At 42.1% G+C, this 12,546-nt stretch overlaps 1 protein-coding gene across 3 annotated transcripts in view; it reads right to left on the minus strand.

Moving 5' to 3' along the window:
* Positions 1–1,783: 1,783 nt before the first annotated feature.
* The window catches only part of LOC133126249 (traf2 and NCK-interacting protein kinase-like), a 134,611-nt gene continuing 123,848 nt past the window's right edge, over positions 1,784–12,546 (minus strand). For all 3 annotated transcript variants that reach the window (XM_061238262.1, XM_061238263.1, XM_061238261.1), the window contains 3 exons: positions 12,030–12,189; positions 7,791–7,930; positions 1,784–5,613 (listed from right to left, as the gene is read on the minus strand). In XM_061238262.1, the coding sequence (XP_061094246.1) occupies positions 5,530–5,613; positions 7,791–7,930; positions 12,030–12,189 (384 nt within the window). In that variant the 3' untranslated portion in view covers positions 1,784–5,529. The remainder of the gene's footprint in view (positions 5,614–7,790; positions 7,931–12,029; positions 12,190–12,546) is intronic.

Raw genomic sequence — 12,546 nt, forward strand, 5'->3', positions numbered from 1 at the left:
AATTGAACAAGTATTTGTACTTTTTTTCCTTCAATAATTGTCATTCAGCATTTTTACCATTTTGACCTTGTACATCATTTTAATGAAGAAAAGCTGAAAATGCTTCAGTAGCAAGAGGCCCAGCACACCTTTGTTCTATTCATTCTTGTTTGTGCACCTTAGACATCTCTGAACATGTGTGTCAAACCTTGAAGTGGATGGCCCATAACAGCAGAAGACCACGTCAGGTTGCTCTTCTGTCTACACTAAGACCAGGAAGATGTGGCAACAGTGGGCACGTGATCACCAAAACTGGACGAATGAAGACTGGAAAAACATATCCTGGTCTGATAAATCTTGATTTCTGTTGTGCCATGCCGATTGTAGGGTCAGATGTTAACTGCATGAATCCATTCTGCCTTGTGTCAACTGTGCAGGCTGGTGGTATGATCGAGTGTAGTGCACACATCAGGCCCCTTTATTCCAATAGAGCATCATTGAATACCACCACATACCTAAGCATTGCTGCTGACCATATGCATCCCTTTATGCATCCCTCAGAAATGTTTCCAGCAGTTTGGTGAATATCCATGCCATAAAGAATTCAAGCTGATCTGGAGGCAAAAGGGGGTCCTACATGGTACTAGATAGGTGTACCTAATAAAGTGTATGTTACTCATTAATTAACATTTACATTAAATAAACATTTATGTCTTGATTTGCCACAATTTTTGATTTGGTATCACACTATTAACATTTGGTTAAATTGCACATTCTCAGATTTTATTAAAGGGTATTTATATGCAATTTGGTTTCACCCTGTTGAAATTATAGCGGTGTCTATACACAGTCCCCCCATTTCAGGGCACCATCATATTTGGGATACATGGCTTCACAGGCATTGGTAAATGCTCAGGTGTGTTTAATTCCCACCTTAATGCAGGTATAAGAGAGCTCTTAGCACCTAGTCTTTTCTCTCGTCTTTCGATAACCTTTTGAAACTTGATAAATGAGGACCAAAGTTGTGCCAATGAAGTCAAAGAAGCCATTATGAAACTGAGAAACAAGTAGAAAACGGTTAGAGACATCGGTCAAACCTTAGGCTTACCAAAATCAACTGTTTGGAACATAATTAAGAAGAAAGAGAGCACTGGTGAGCTTACTAATCACAATGGAACTGGCAGGCCAAGGAAGACCTCCACAGCTGATGACAGAAGAATGCTCTCCGTAATAATGAAAAATCCCCAAACACCTGCACAGATAAAAAAACACTCTTCAGGAGTCAATGTGGATTTGTCAATGACCACTGTCCACAGAAGACTTCATGAACAGAAATACAGAGGCTACACTGCAATATCCAAACCACAGGTTAGCCAAGAAGTACTTATGTAAAAAAGTAACCACCGTTCTGGAAAAAGGTTTTGTGGATGAGGATGAGGATTAAAATATCAAGATGAGGATTAATTTATATCAAAGTAATGGCAAGAGCAAAGTAAGGGGGAGAGAACTGCCCAAGATCCAAAGCATAACACCTGATCTGGGAAACACGGTGGTGTTATGGCTTGCCTTATCTTCATTGGTGATATAACTGCTGATGGTAGTAGCAAAATGAATTGTGAAGTTTCTAGACAAATACTAAGATTTATTTTTTCACATGCATTTTACTCCCAAGAAAAGGTGGAATACCTGGTGCACCAAAGGAAGCATCTGAGGCACCAAAATGAGAGAGACATGAGGGAAGTGAAAAAGGGGAGGATCAAGAGGGGAAAGGAAGTGGTTTGTACAGAGAGGCACAGAGAACAAGTCTAATTTATTTTGTATTTATTAAAAAAAAAACAAAAAAAAAAACAAGACATTTGTAATGCTCATCATTTTAAAAACGTAAACCATGATAGTACTTGGAAAGTCCGATATGAGGCGCCATCTGCAAAAAAAAAGAGAAAAAGAAAAGGAATAGCCACCAGCTTAAAAAAACAAACAAACAAAAAACCCCTCTAAATTAAGCCCTGCCCAATGAAAACGAAAGCATCATTGTGACACTAATATGCTCAGGAAGGTGTGTGACGCCCCACAGTTTTACAGTACTCCCATCAGAGGGAACTAATCTTACAAAATCAAATCAGTAGTACATTTTATTGCTAAAACCCTGTTTCAGAGAATGTTAACCAAAACTCCCCCGCCACTGTCAGACCCCACCAGAATTTCTTTATTATTAATTAATTTACTCTTATCTCAAATATAAATATTTATATTGTGCAAACATTACAAGAAACCCAGAAGAAAACACACTTCTAAATGCTTTAAAGTATACCCTACCTCCCATTCTCAATAGCAGTCATAATTGAAATAGCAGAATGTAGAGAAGAAAAGGAAGAAATGATAGCACTAAAACTTAGAAGAAATAATTGTGACGTCGTAACTGAGTTTCAGACAATCTTGACATTCTTAATCATATTACAAAAGCACTTTCACACTCTAGGAAATGGAACTCAGAGGGAGGAAACAAACTATTTTCAGAAACTGTAAATATACTGTGCCAAAGTTTTTTTTGTTTAATGTACCGCACCACAGATAATGCATGCACATGGTAATGGAAGGGCCTATGACCAATGACCCCCCGACAGGGATGCCCATTAGGGAGTTGTCAAGGCATTGTCCTCACCTCACATGACAGTGTTGCTACAACACTACAGCAACATTTAATAACAATGTTATTACAGTTAGCGGGGGGAGTTGTTCTCATGATGCCTCAGTTGAATCAGTAAATGCAGTTGGGAGTGTATGTCTGGTATGTTTTTGTGTACACCAGTTTATGTGTGTTTGCATGTATCAGTTATGCGGGGGTGTGTGTGTACTTGTGCGAGTGTTGCCAAGTATATAGACGGTGTGTGTTTATGCATGTGCATGTGCCAATATTGCGTGGACTCTGAGCTTTTCAAACAATAGACACAAAGGATTCTGTCTTGATAAAAACTCAAGAGTAGAAGACAATGCACAAAGCTAACCTACCTTCTGCCACCCTCCCCCTTACCACCAAGTCTCTACTCTCTCCCTGCTCAGTTTTTTACCAGATAAATGCTTTAACAGCAACTAGATAAAAAACAGACAAACTTAAAGCAATCTCACTTCGCCCCTCCTGTACAGAAAGCCTTATTTCTTAGATAAAGACAAAGTCACACATGGAAAGTAAATATTAAACGTTAACTCTTTCATAATATTTCTTGACTCAAACTTGCTAATGCCTCTGCTGATTACACATTGGTACAGCACTGGCAAGAAAAGTTAGAAGACATTTTATTTTAGGTTGTCAACTGATTGTTTGTATAGAGCTACTTAACACACAAAACCAAAACCAAAAAAGCTTGTCTATGTGTTACGGTCTCATTTCCTAGGAGACTACAGTTTTGTTGCATCCTGTACATCTGGACATTAGGCCTGCTTCTCAGATACTAGTATTGTTTTTGGTGTGGATTTCAACATCTAAAAGCAAGCACGCATACATTAAAAATAAATCTTTGTAAAATGATAGTTGATTTGAATCACCAACAGTATACTGCATGGCATTAATACAGAATACAGGCAGCCCACACCCTGTCAGCAATGCCCCAATATCACCTCACATTCAGTGTAAAAAAAAAAAGAAGAAGATGAATTTAAAGTGAAAATAATACAACAAAGACATTTTTTTTTAAAAGCAGAACCGCATTTTGCTTATTTGGCAACAGTGACATCTTTATTAATTGTAAAATATGAATTATTGGATAATGTTATCATTGGCTCCAGCCTAGCAAATTCTGTACATTTAACTTTTTAAAAATTTATTTTAAAGGATTCTGAATAAAAGCTAAAAGACAAGGAACCTCAAAGCAAACAGTCCAGACTCCACATTTTAAGGTCTACTGCAAATGAACATGAATAAAATGACTAGCCATCTTCAGTATTGGCAAAACACTTATTTTGTTAGAGTTTTGGCACATCTCTTGTCCACTTCCTGGTTTGTGCTCCCTTTTCAGAATAAAAGCCCCCAATTCTGTGACTTGTGTGACACTACTTTGACCAAACTTAGTCATTGTTAGGATACTGTAACACCCTGAAAACTCACTCTGGGCTCATGAAGGCCAGTGGTCACAGTTTTGTTTCCCAGATGGGTTGCTCCCTTTCTCCTTTGAGAAAATGTACTATACCTGATTTGCTGAAACTTACAGAATAAACAAATGTAAACAAATAAATAATATTCAAAATTTGACATTGAAAAAGGTAGGACAGGAATGTTATCCAGTGCGAGACCAGATCTGAATTTGACCACTTAAACAGATGAATAAATAAGTCAACAGGCAACCCATGTGTGCAGTAACTTTAAGAGGGAAAAACAGGTGAGCCACTTCGACATCCTATGAAAAACCTCAGTAATAAAGCTAGCTGAGCTAGCTGAGGAAGAACACACAAGAGACTAATGTAAAGCACACAGCATCATAGTGCATGTGTGGCTGTGTGTGTGTGTGTGTGTGTGTGTTTCTGTGTGTGGGGAAAGGGGGCACATAGGGTTGTGACTGCAAATGCATCAACTGTGCCAAAAAAAGTTCTGAAGGTAATTTAATGAAATGTGGTACATTTTGGACACAGACACCTGGCATCTACAGTGCAAGAAGCCTCTTCTAGATCCACTGGTGATCAAGGCCTGTTGGAACAGAGAATGGAGTTCCTGTAAAGTGGAAGCTATAGGCATGCACACATACACCCTGAAACAGAAAGCAAGGACTGCAGGACGGAACAGCCATAGAATGGATCCCCTCCAAAAGAAAGTGATGGTGTTGTATGTTCTGCTGATTTATGACTCAAGAGCAGGAAGAACATTTGTGTGAATGTGCCAGTGTCTGTATCTGTATGTTCCAGTGAATAGGAGTGAATGTGTGTGTGTGTGTGTGTGTGTGTGAGGGTTGTTGTCTTGAAGCTCACAAGTCATTTAATCATCACTGGACCCGGATTCAGCCCGCTCACAAACACGGGGAACCAATAATATGATGAGATAAAGAGGTGACCAATCACAGTCCTCATACTGTCCAGACCCACACTGGAGATGGGGGGAGGGGGTGTTCTGCTCTGTTGCACCCCCTGCTGGAGGCAAGAGGATACTTCCAGTAGTTCCCTCCTCAGCTTCACTCTCCATGTTTCTTGGCCTTTGTTTCATGGATACTTAAAATCTGGTCATCGAATCCAAATCCGGCCTTGGTCTTCTGTTCTTCCAGGTGACTGACTGAAGAATTAGTGCTACTGATTGACCAAACTGTCTTCACATTTGACTCCCAGGCAAAGGGAGGGTGGAAATCCAGCAGTTCTCGGCTCTCGATGACCTTGATTTCAGTAACAGGCTTTGCTCTCTCTTTACCTCTTCCTCCTTCTTTGTTCAGAGGTAACACGTATCTTGTGTTCACAACAAGGGTGGTGCTGGGGTGACCGATGGCACATGGACAGAGATGCGAGTGATGGCGTGGGCCATGGACAGGAACGAGGAACGAGGATGGGGTGGTAGGGGGAAGGGGTTGAGGTGGGTTACCAGTTCATCATGGAGTTCCTGTTCAGTGTCATGAAGAAAACTTGGCTGCTGCCTCCAGATCTGACAGAGGCAAAGAAGACCTGTTGAGAAGTTAGCATATGTTAGCATGACCAAGTATCTACAGGGTCTCATAATATTTTCCCTCATTGACATCTAATGTAAAACTAAATTAGTGGTCCCCATTCCTGTTCCTGTAGAGGCAGAGTGTGTGCTGGGTTTTGTTGTTACTCAACATTTAATAGATGAATTAAAGCAGTTCATTACACAGTTAACTCTCCTCACCGGGTTTGTTGGGTCTGAATTGGTTGCTGATGGTAAGGCGAAAAAAACAAAAACCAGAACACCCTGCAGCCGAGGACCACTTATCAAAATGGTTCTCTGCAATTTCGTTTTCAGTTTTGCGCCTTTTTGCCCATTTTCTTTTTGCCCATATCCAATCGTAAATCAGTGTTCATAACTGCTCTCCTAGCTCTTGATTTGAGAGAGTGCACACAAGCATGAGCTCTCCTCCCAAGCGTTGTATATCAAGCAGCGGTTCTTATGACACTTTAGCCTACAAACTGGCATGCAGAGACGAGCTGAAGGAAAGCACCCGCCATTAAAGGGGGGGACAGGATCAGACAAATCGCTCATTGTTGTCTTATTGTTGGTCATTTTCTGGCCAACTTTGGGATTGTAAAATATTCCTTGTGGCTGTTTTAACCACAGTATCTACAATTTTTTGTTCATAGTTTGGAAGTCATACACCAAGTGATGTAGTAAGCCATGAAATATTGAAAATAAAGTGGTGCAAATTAGCATTTGAATGACCATAACATTTTCCTGAGCAGTATTATGTATTAAATGACAAAATATCTAAATAGTTCATCATCTAAAAGTAGACAGAAAATTGTTCAGAGTTTTCATGGTTGTTCCCTACTTTAATTCCAAGGATATGATGCTCCAAAATTGAGGCAAACTCCATTTTCTACTCGCAAGTGACTTTTTGGGCCAATATCTCTAGAATGACAAATCCAATGAGGCTCATGTTCTCTACTGAACATATAAAGAACATTTACACAAAGATTGAGCAAAATTGGAGTGGTCACCCCCGATACCTGGTTGATTTTTCACGGAATAACCCATCTGCAGATGTTTGAACTGCCTGCCTTCCTATCCACACCTGTGAAATGACTAACTGGGGATGGGTTTGGTTTGGGGCAGAGTGAAGATCCATCCAAAAAGATGGCCTTTTCCAAAGCAACCTGACATCACCTCCCTAATCTCTGTCCTAACCCTGACCCATAACTTCAACGTAATCCACACCTAAACCATGTGGATCAAGTGCAGATACAAGCATGAAGGGACATCACAAAGCCCCCCTGGGCCCCGAACATCCACCTCATTTGAGTTCAGGAGCATCAAACTTTTAAACACGCAGTAGTACTTATCCAACCACAACATTTTCATCCATTTTCATTTGATGACTCATCATTAACATAACATAAGATAACATTCAATCCAACAATGCTCGCCATTTTCCCACCACTAAAGTGTACCTACTGTACTGCCGGGCCATTCTGTGTGTGGTGGTAGGCAGTGATGAGGAATAGAAATCCTTTTGAGCTTCATGTACTGCTTTGTTTTCATAAATTTAGGGAGGCAAGTTGCATGAAAAAGTGCCAAGTTGCATTAAATCCAATTTTTAAATGGCCATAATTCTACAAGCAAACTGTCGAATCATTTGAAATGTGGTAATGTGGCGATATATAGTGTGTCAAAGAACATTCAGCTCTTTTCATTATGAAGATATTGGATATTTCTTCACAATAAACCATTTTGAAGGTGTCATATCTCAAAAAGTAAACCCATTTTTGTTGTCCATTTTTTGTCGGTGGAAGGCCTGTCTCCTATAAAAAAATTCAGTTACATCAGGTGAGTAACGATTCACGATATAGCTCGTGAAAAATGCTATTAATTTGCACATATTTTGATGCCCCTGAAAAGGGACGTCAGAAACGTGCCACCACCTTCAATTTCGGATATGTCGATGATTCACTCAAGAATTGTCATAGTATCTTGATAGGTTTGGTTTCCATGGCAGCTTCGAAAACCTCATACATTCATATATGCTGTACCAAACAAGAGAAAACAAATAACCCAAAATAACTTTAGAAAATAATTTTTCATCACACCAAGGGAAAGCTCGCTTGCTGCCTTTTTGTGACGGACGGGGCCCAGGGGGCTTCGTGGGGCACGGCGGATTCCCTGGCGTTACCTTGTCATTCCTCTCAGAGAGGAACTTCAGTCGCTGAGCTCGCTTGTGCATGAAAACTCCGTCGAGGTGTCCCGTCTCCACGGAGCGGATCTCAATGGCCTTCTCTCCCCACCCCATGATCTGGTTGGAGTGGATGTAGGCTGCGGAGAGGGAGGGAGATCAAAGAACAGTGCTGACCGGTTGGGGGCAGGGCCAGGGGGGGGAACCCCCCCCACAGACGCTTGCCCCGCCCCGTCCTCGACGACTTCTGACGTCCCCACAGCAAATCCAAAACTGGCCCTCGTATAGCCAAGCGGGGCTCACAGCGAAACCAAACCTGACCACAAAGGAGGCAATTATTGCAGCAGTTTCTAAAAGGCGGAAAAAAAGCGTCCCTTCACCTGTCCGGCTCCCACCCAGAACAACTTCTCCATCTGAAACTGGAAGGTAAAGGTTTTTGGGAGGGGGGAGAGCAATGTAATATCTCCAAGAGTCTTGGGAAGAGAGGCGCATTTACGGAGATGTTCCCTGAGAGAAAAAAGAAGCTGAGATAAAATGTTAAAATGTTTTACCTTCCTTCGCAGGACTGAGACCCGAAAGACTCTCTGGATCCTCCACAGCGTGTGTACAAGCGTGTGTACAGGTATCTGTACTGGTGTGTGTGTGGTGCCACGCACTAATATGCCAGTAGGTGGAGATGGTGGGCAGCAATTGTAGCTTTGGCTACAGAATTACCACTGATTACACCCGTATGGGACTTTGCTTTGTGACAGCAGGGCCAGATCTGGCCATGGGGCCTACAGAGTTGGGTTTTGGGCCGTCAATGGTTCAGTTTTCAGGAAGTCAAAAAAAGAATTTTCTCTCATTGTCTTTCTTTCTTTTATCCAGCTCTCTGTTTCTCTCTCTCCATCTATCCCTGAGAAGGGACATTACTGCTTCTAACCTAGATATAAATTTGCAATAAAAATAAAAATAAAAATAAAAATAACCAAAACAGAAATCACATTCACAAACAAACATTCACAGGACAAAAACTGACAAAAAAAAAAAGACACTGAAAGCTGACATTGTGATTTCAACACACCAACCAGACAAAACAATGAAGAACATTTTCATAAACAAATGCAGGACTTGACCTCACCCAAGAGAAGAAAGTCTGCTTCGCTGCCATATGGAAATTTCACGTTATTAAAACTGGGTTTCTTTTTGCTCTAAACTCTCAGAAATCTAATTACAGTGGAGGTACATTTTTGTTATTCAAAGATCAAATTTCACAAATGTACCCTGGAAGCACAGTGATATTTTCTTCCAGTACAAATGACTACTTTTTCCAACTAAAAAGGTAAAAATTAATTATACATTACTGGCTAGGGGTACAATTTTAAAGTATAGGGTACAGCCCCAGCGACAAGTATTTCTACATTTTTAGGCACTTTTTGCACCTTTATTTCTGTGCCAGTTCTGTCATGTTCAATCAGCCTTACATACACACTGTGCACTTAATTGAGATACAGTACTGTGCAAAAGTCTTAGGCACCTGTACGACATTCTGTACAGATAAGATTCTTTCAAAAATAATTCAATGAAAGGTCCTAAATAAAAAACATACTATATGCTATATGAGCACTGCTCATTACTGAAGGCGTCTCTTATGTAATGAGATGTGCCTCCTGTAACATAACAGAGTTTGCATCTTACTCAGCTGCTGTGCAGACGTTACTGTAAATTAAGTTTGCCACCAGTCATATATGTAAAGCTTGGCACACAGACAGAATTCTGGGTATTGCACCTCCCGTAGCCTCTTCCTTCTCTATTCGTGGAGCAGACAATGCGCCGCCTTCTTTTTATGTTTTTTTATGGTTATGGTTTGGGCATTATGAGCTTGGCTGACAACCAGCTGCTTTTTTTCTCAATCCTTGTGTTCATTTTTATTTCACACTGTATCCCTCACAATTACCTTTCTTGTTTTTTTTGGTTGTTGGTTTAATCTTGAATATAGCAGTTCTGTTTCTCTTCTGGAAACGGGTTTCAGCATCTTCAGTTTTCAGTTAAAGATGAAGAGGCTTGTTAAATACAGGCTATCTGGATTCAGTTAAAGATGGAGACGCCATTTAAAGACAGACTATCAGGATACAGGTAAAGATGGAGATGCTGGTTAAAGACAGGCGATCTGGATTCAGTTAAAGATGAGAGAGCATTTAAAGACTGCTATCAGCATTCAGGTAAAGATGGGGACAGCGTTTAAAGACAGGCCATCAGGATTCAGGCAAGATTGAGACACAGTTTAAAGGCAGGCCATCAGGATTCAGGTAAAGATAGAGACAGCGTTTAAAGACAGGCCATCAGGATTCAGGTAAAGATTGAGACGCCGTTTAAAGACAGGCTATCAGGATTCAGATAAAAACAAGAGAGGCTGGTTAAAGGCAGCCTACCAGGATTCAGTTAAAGATGGAGAGGCTATCTGGATTCAGGTAAAGATGGAGACACAGTTTAAAGGCAGGCCATCAGGATTCAGGTAAAGATAGAGACAGCGTTTAAAGACAGGCCATCAGGATTCAGGTAAAGATTGAGACGCCGTTTAAAGGCAGGCTATCAGGATTCAGGTAACGATAGAGACAGCGTTTAAAGACAGGCTATCAGGATTCAGGTAAAGACAGAGAGGCTGGTTAAAAGCAGGCTATCAGGATTCAGTTAAAGATGGAGAAGCCATTTAAAGACAGCCTACCTGCAAAGTGTACTCTACTTATTTCCACTGAGAGATGTTCTAAATTCTGTATTTTTTTCCTGTTTCGATGCCCTTCACCGATAACACCCGCAACAAACTATGTGGGAGCATGTCTTCTTCTCATACATGGTGAATTTCACAGGTTTGCCCACAGCTTTTTTTGGCTGATAACAGCCAGGCATTTTCATCTGGAATGACGCATACCGAAGAGAGGCGCAGGTAGCGACACAGTAGCAGCACGACTTCAATCATTAATGAGTTAACGATTAGCTTAGCGCTCTCACTGGGCTTTCGGAAAATGAGGAACTCTTCACAAAAAGACTCTAGAAGAATCTACAACAACCTGGCTGGACAACAAACACTCCACTGAGTTTTGGCTGTATGATAGTCACACCCCTTCCACCCTCACTCATTAAAGAACTGAGGCACACTTCACCACACTGACAAAACAAAAATCACAGAAAATGTTGCAGATGTTTAGACAGATTTCACCTAATCTGAGTTGTTCATCATGTTACAAATATTTTTTAGAACCGGTCTAATTTGGTTTTCAGTTTTCTCAATTCCTCTGTGAGATTAACAACAGTTTTTGTAAAAAGCTTTTTCTCTTCGAAAGCGAAAGACAGAAACATACATAAAAAACAAATAAATAAACAGACATACATATACACACACACACACACAAACACACACACAGACACATACATTCACATACACATACACAAAGCACACACAAACAGAAACTTAAGAGGACATTCTGGCATTTGTAGAGGTGCCACTTGAACTCAAATGATTGTTGCCGAACATAAATAAGTTGGGACAGAACATAAAGCACACAAAAATAAATGAAACTGATAAAAGCATTCCTGCCTGTGCCTGAACCCGGTCAGGGTTTATTTAGGGGGGAGGGGGTCAGTGGAGGCAGAGTGAGATCAGGAAGGTGCAGGGTGAGGGGCAGTGAGGGTACTGGTACAGGGTATGGGTGGTGGTTGCAGAGTGGGGGTTGGGGCAGGTGTGGGGGTTTAGGGGCATGGGCAGCTATTCAACTTATGAGTGTGGGGAGTTGTGTGTGTGTGTGTGTGTGTGTGTGTGCACTCATGCATGTGCTTGTGTGTTCGTGTGTGCACATACATGAGTGTGTGCCTCCGTGCATGCCTGTGGGGGTGTATACACATGTGGGCATGTGTGGGCGGTGTGCACATGCGTGTCTGAACAGGTGAATGTTTGCGGTAGCTGTGTACGGATTTACGAAGCATGCATTTAAGTCTGCGTGTGTGCATGTATGTATACCTGTCTATGTGTATGCGTGTGTCTGAGTGCTTTTCACAATCAGTGTGAAGGGGGGCTGGGGATGCGGGTGGCTCAGTGGGGTGGGGCAAGGGTGGGCCTGGTGTATTGGGGGGGAAGGGGGGTGGATTTGAGGGGTAGGGAGAGAGGGGGTGTGCGTGCAAGCCGAGTCTCCCGTCTGGAGAACCGTGAAAGCCCCAGGGGGCTGAAAGGAGAGAGAGGTGGCGTGGTGTGCCATGAAAACCTACCAACGGAGGTGGGCATCTCCCCCCACTGGAGCACCACGTCTTTGGTGATTCTGCCGTATGTGTTCACATAGACCCCCTCATCTTCATAACACAGAAGCACCTCCATTCCGTCAGTCTTGGGGAGCACCACAATGGCGTGTGGGGTGATACTGCTCTGAATCTGGGGGGGGGAGGGAACACGCCACATCAGCCTGTGTGAGAATGCGAATCAGCACCGCACAAGAGCAACCACCAGGTGGCGCCATCCCATATTCTCTGTGTGTTTCTCTCCGTCTCTCTCCCCCCCTCCCCCCTTCGCTGGCCAGCACTTCTCCCTGCGAGAAACTGCTGCAACAATATCATCTCCCACTCAGCCGACGTCGCGCTAGGACCAAAACAGAAACCGGAACCAGAAACTGAACCAGAACCGGAATCAGGGCCGGAATCAGAATAGGAACCAAAACCAGAACCTGCAGTGCCAGCAGCAGGCTCATTCTTTCATGGGACCAGGGACAGTTTTTTTGCGCTCTGGTTTTAA

This window comes from Conger conger, chromosome 4 (genome assembly GCF_963514075.1).
Source record: "Conger conger chromosome 4, fConCon1.1, whole genome shotgun sequence".
Lineage (NCBI taxonomy): Eukaryota > Metazoa > Chordata > Actinopteri > Anguilliformes > Congridae > Conger > Conger conger.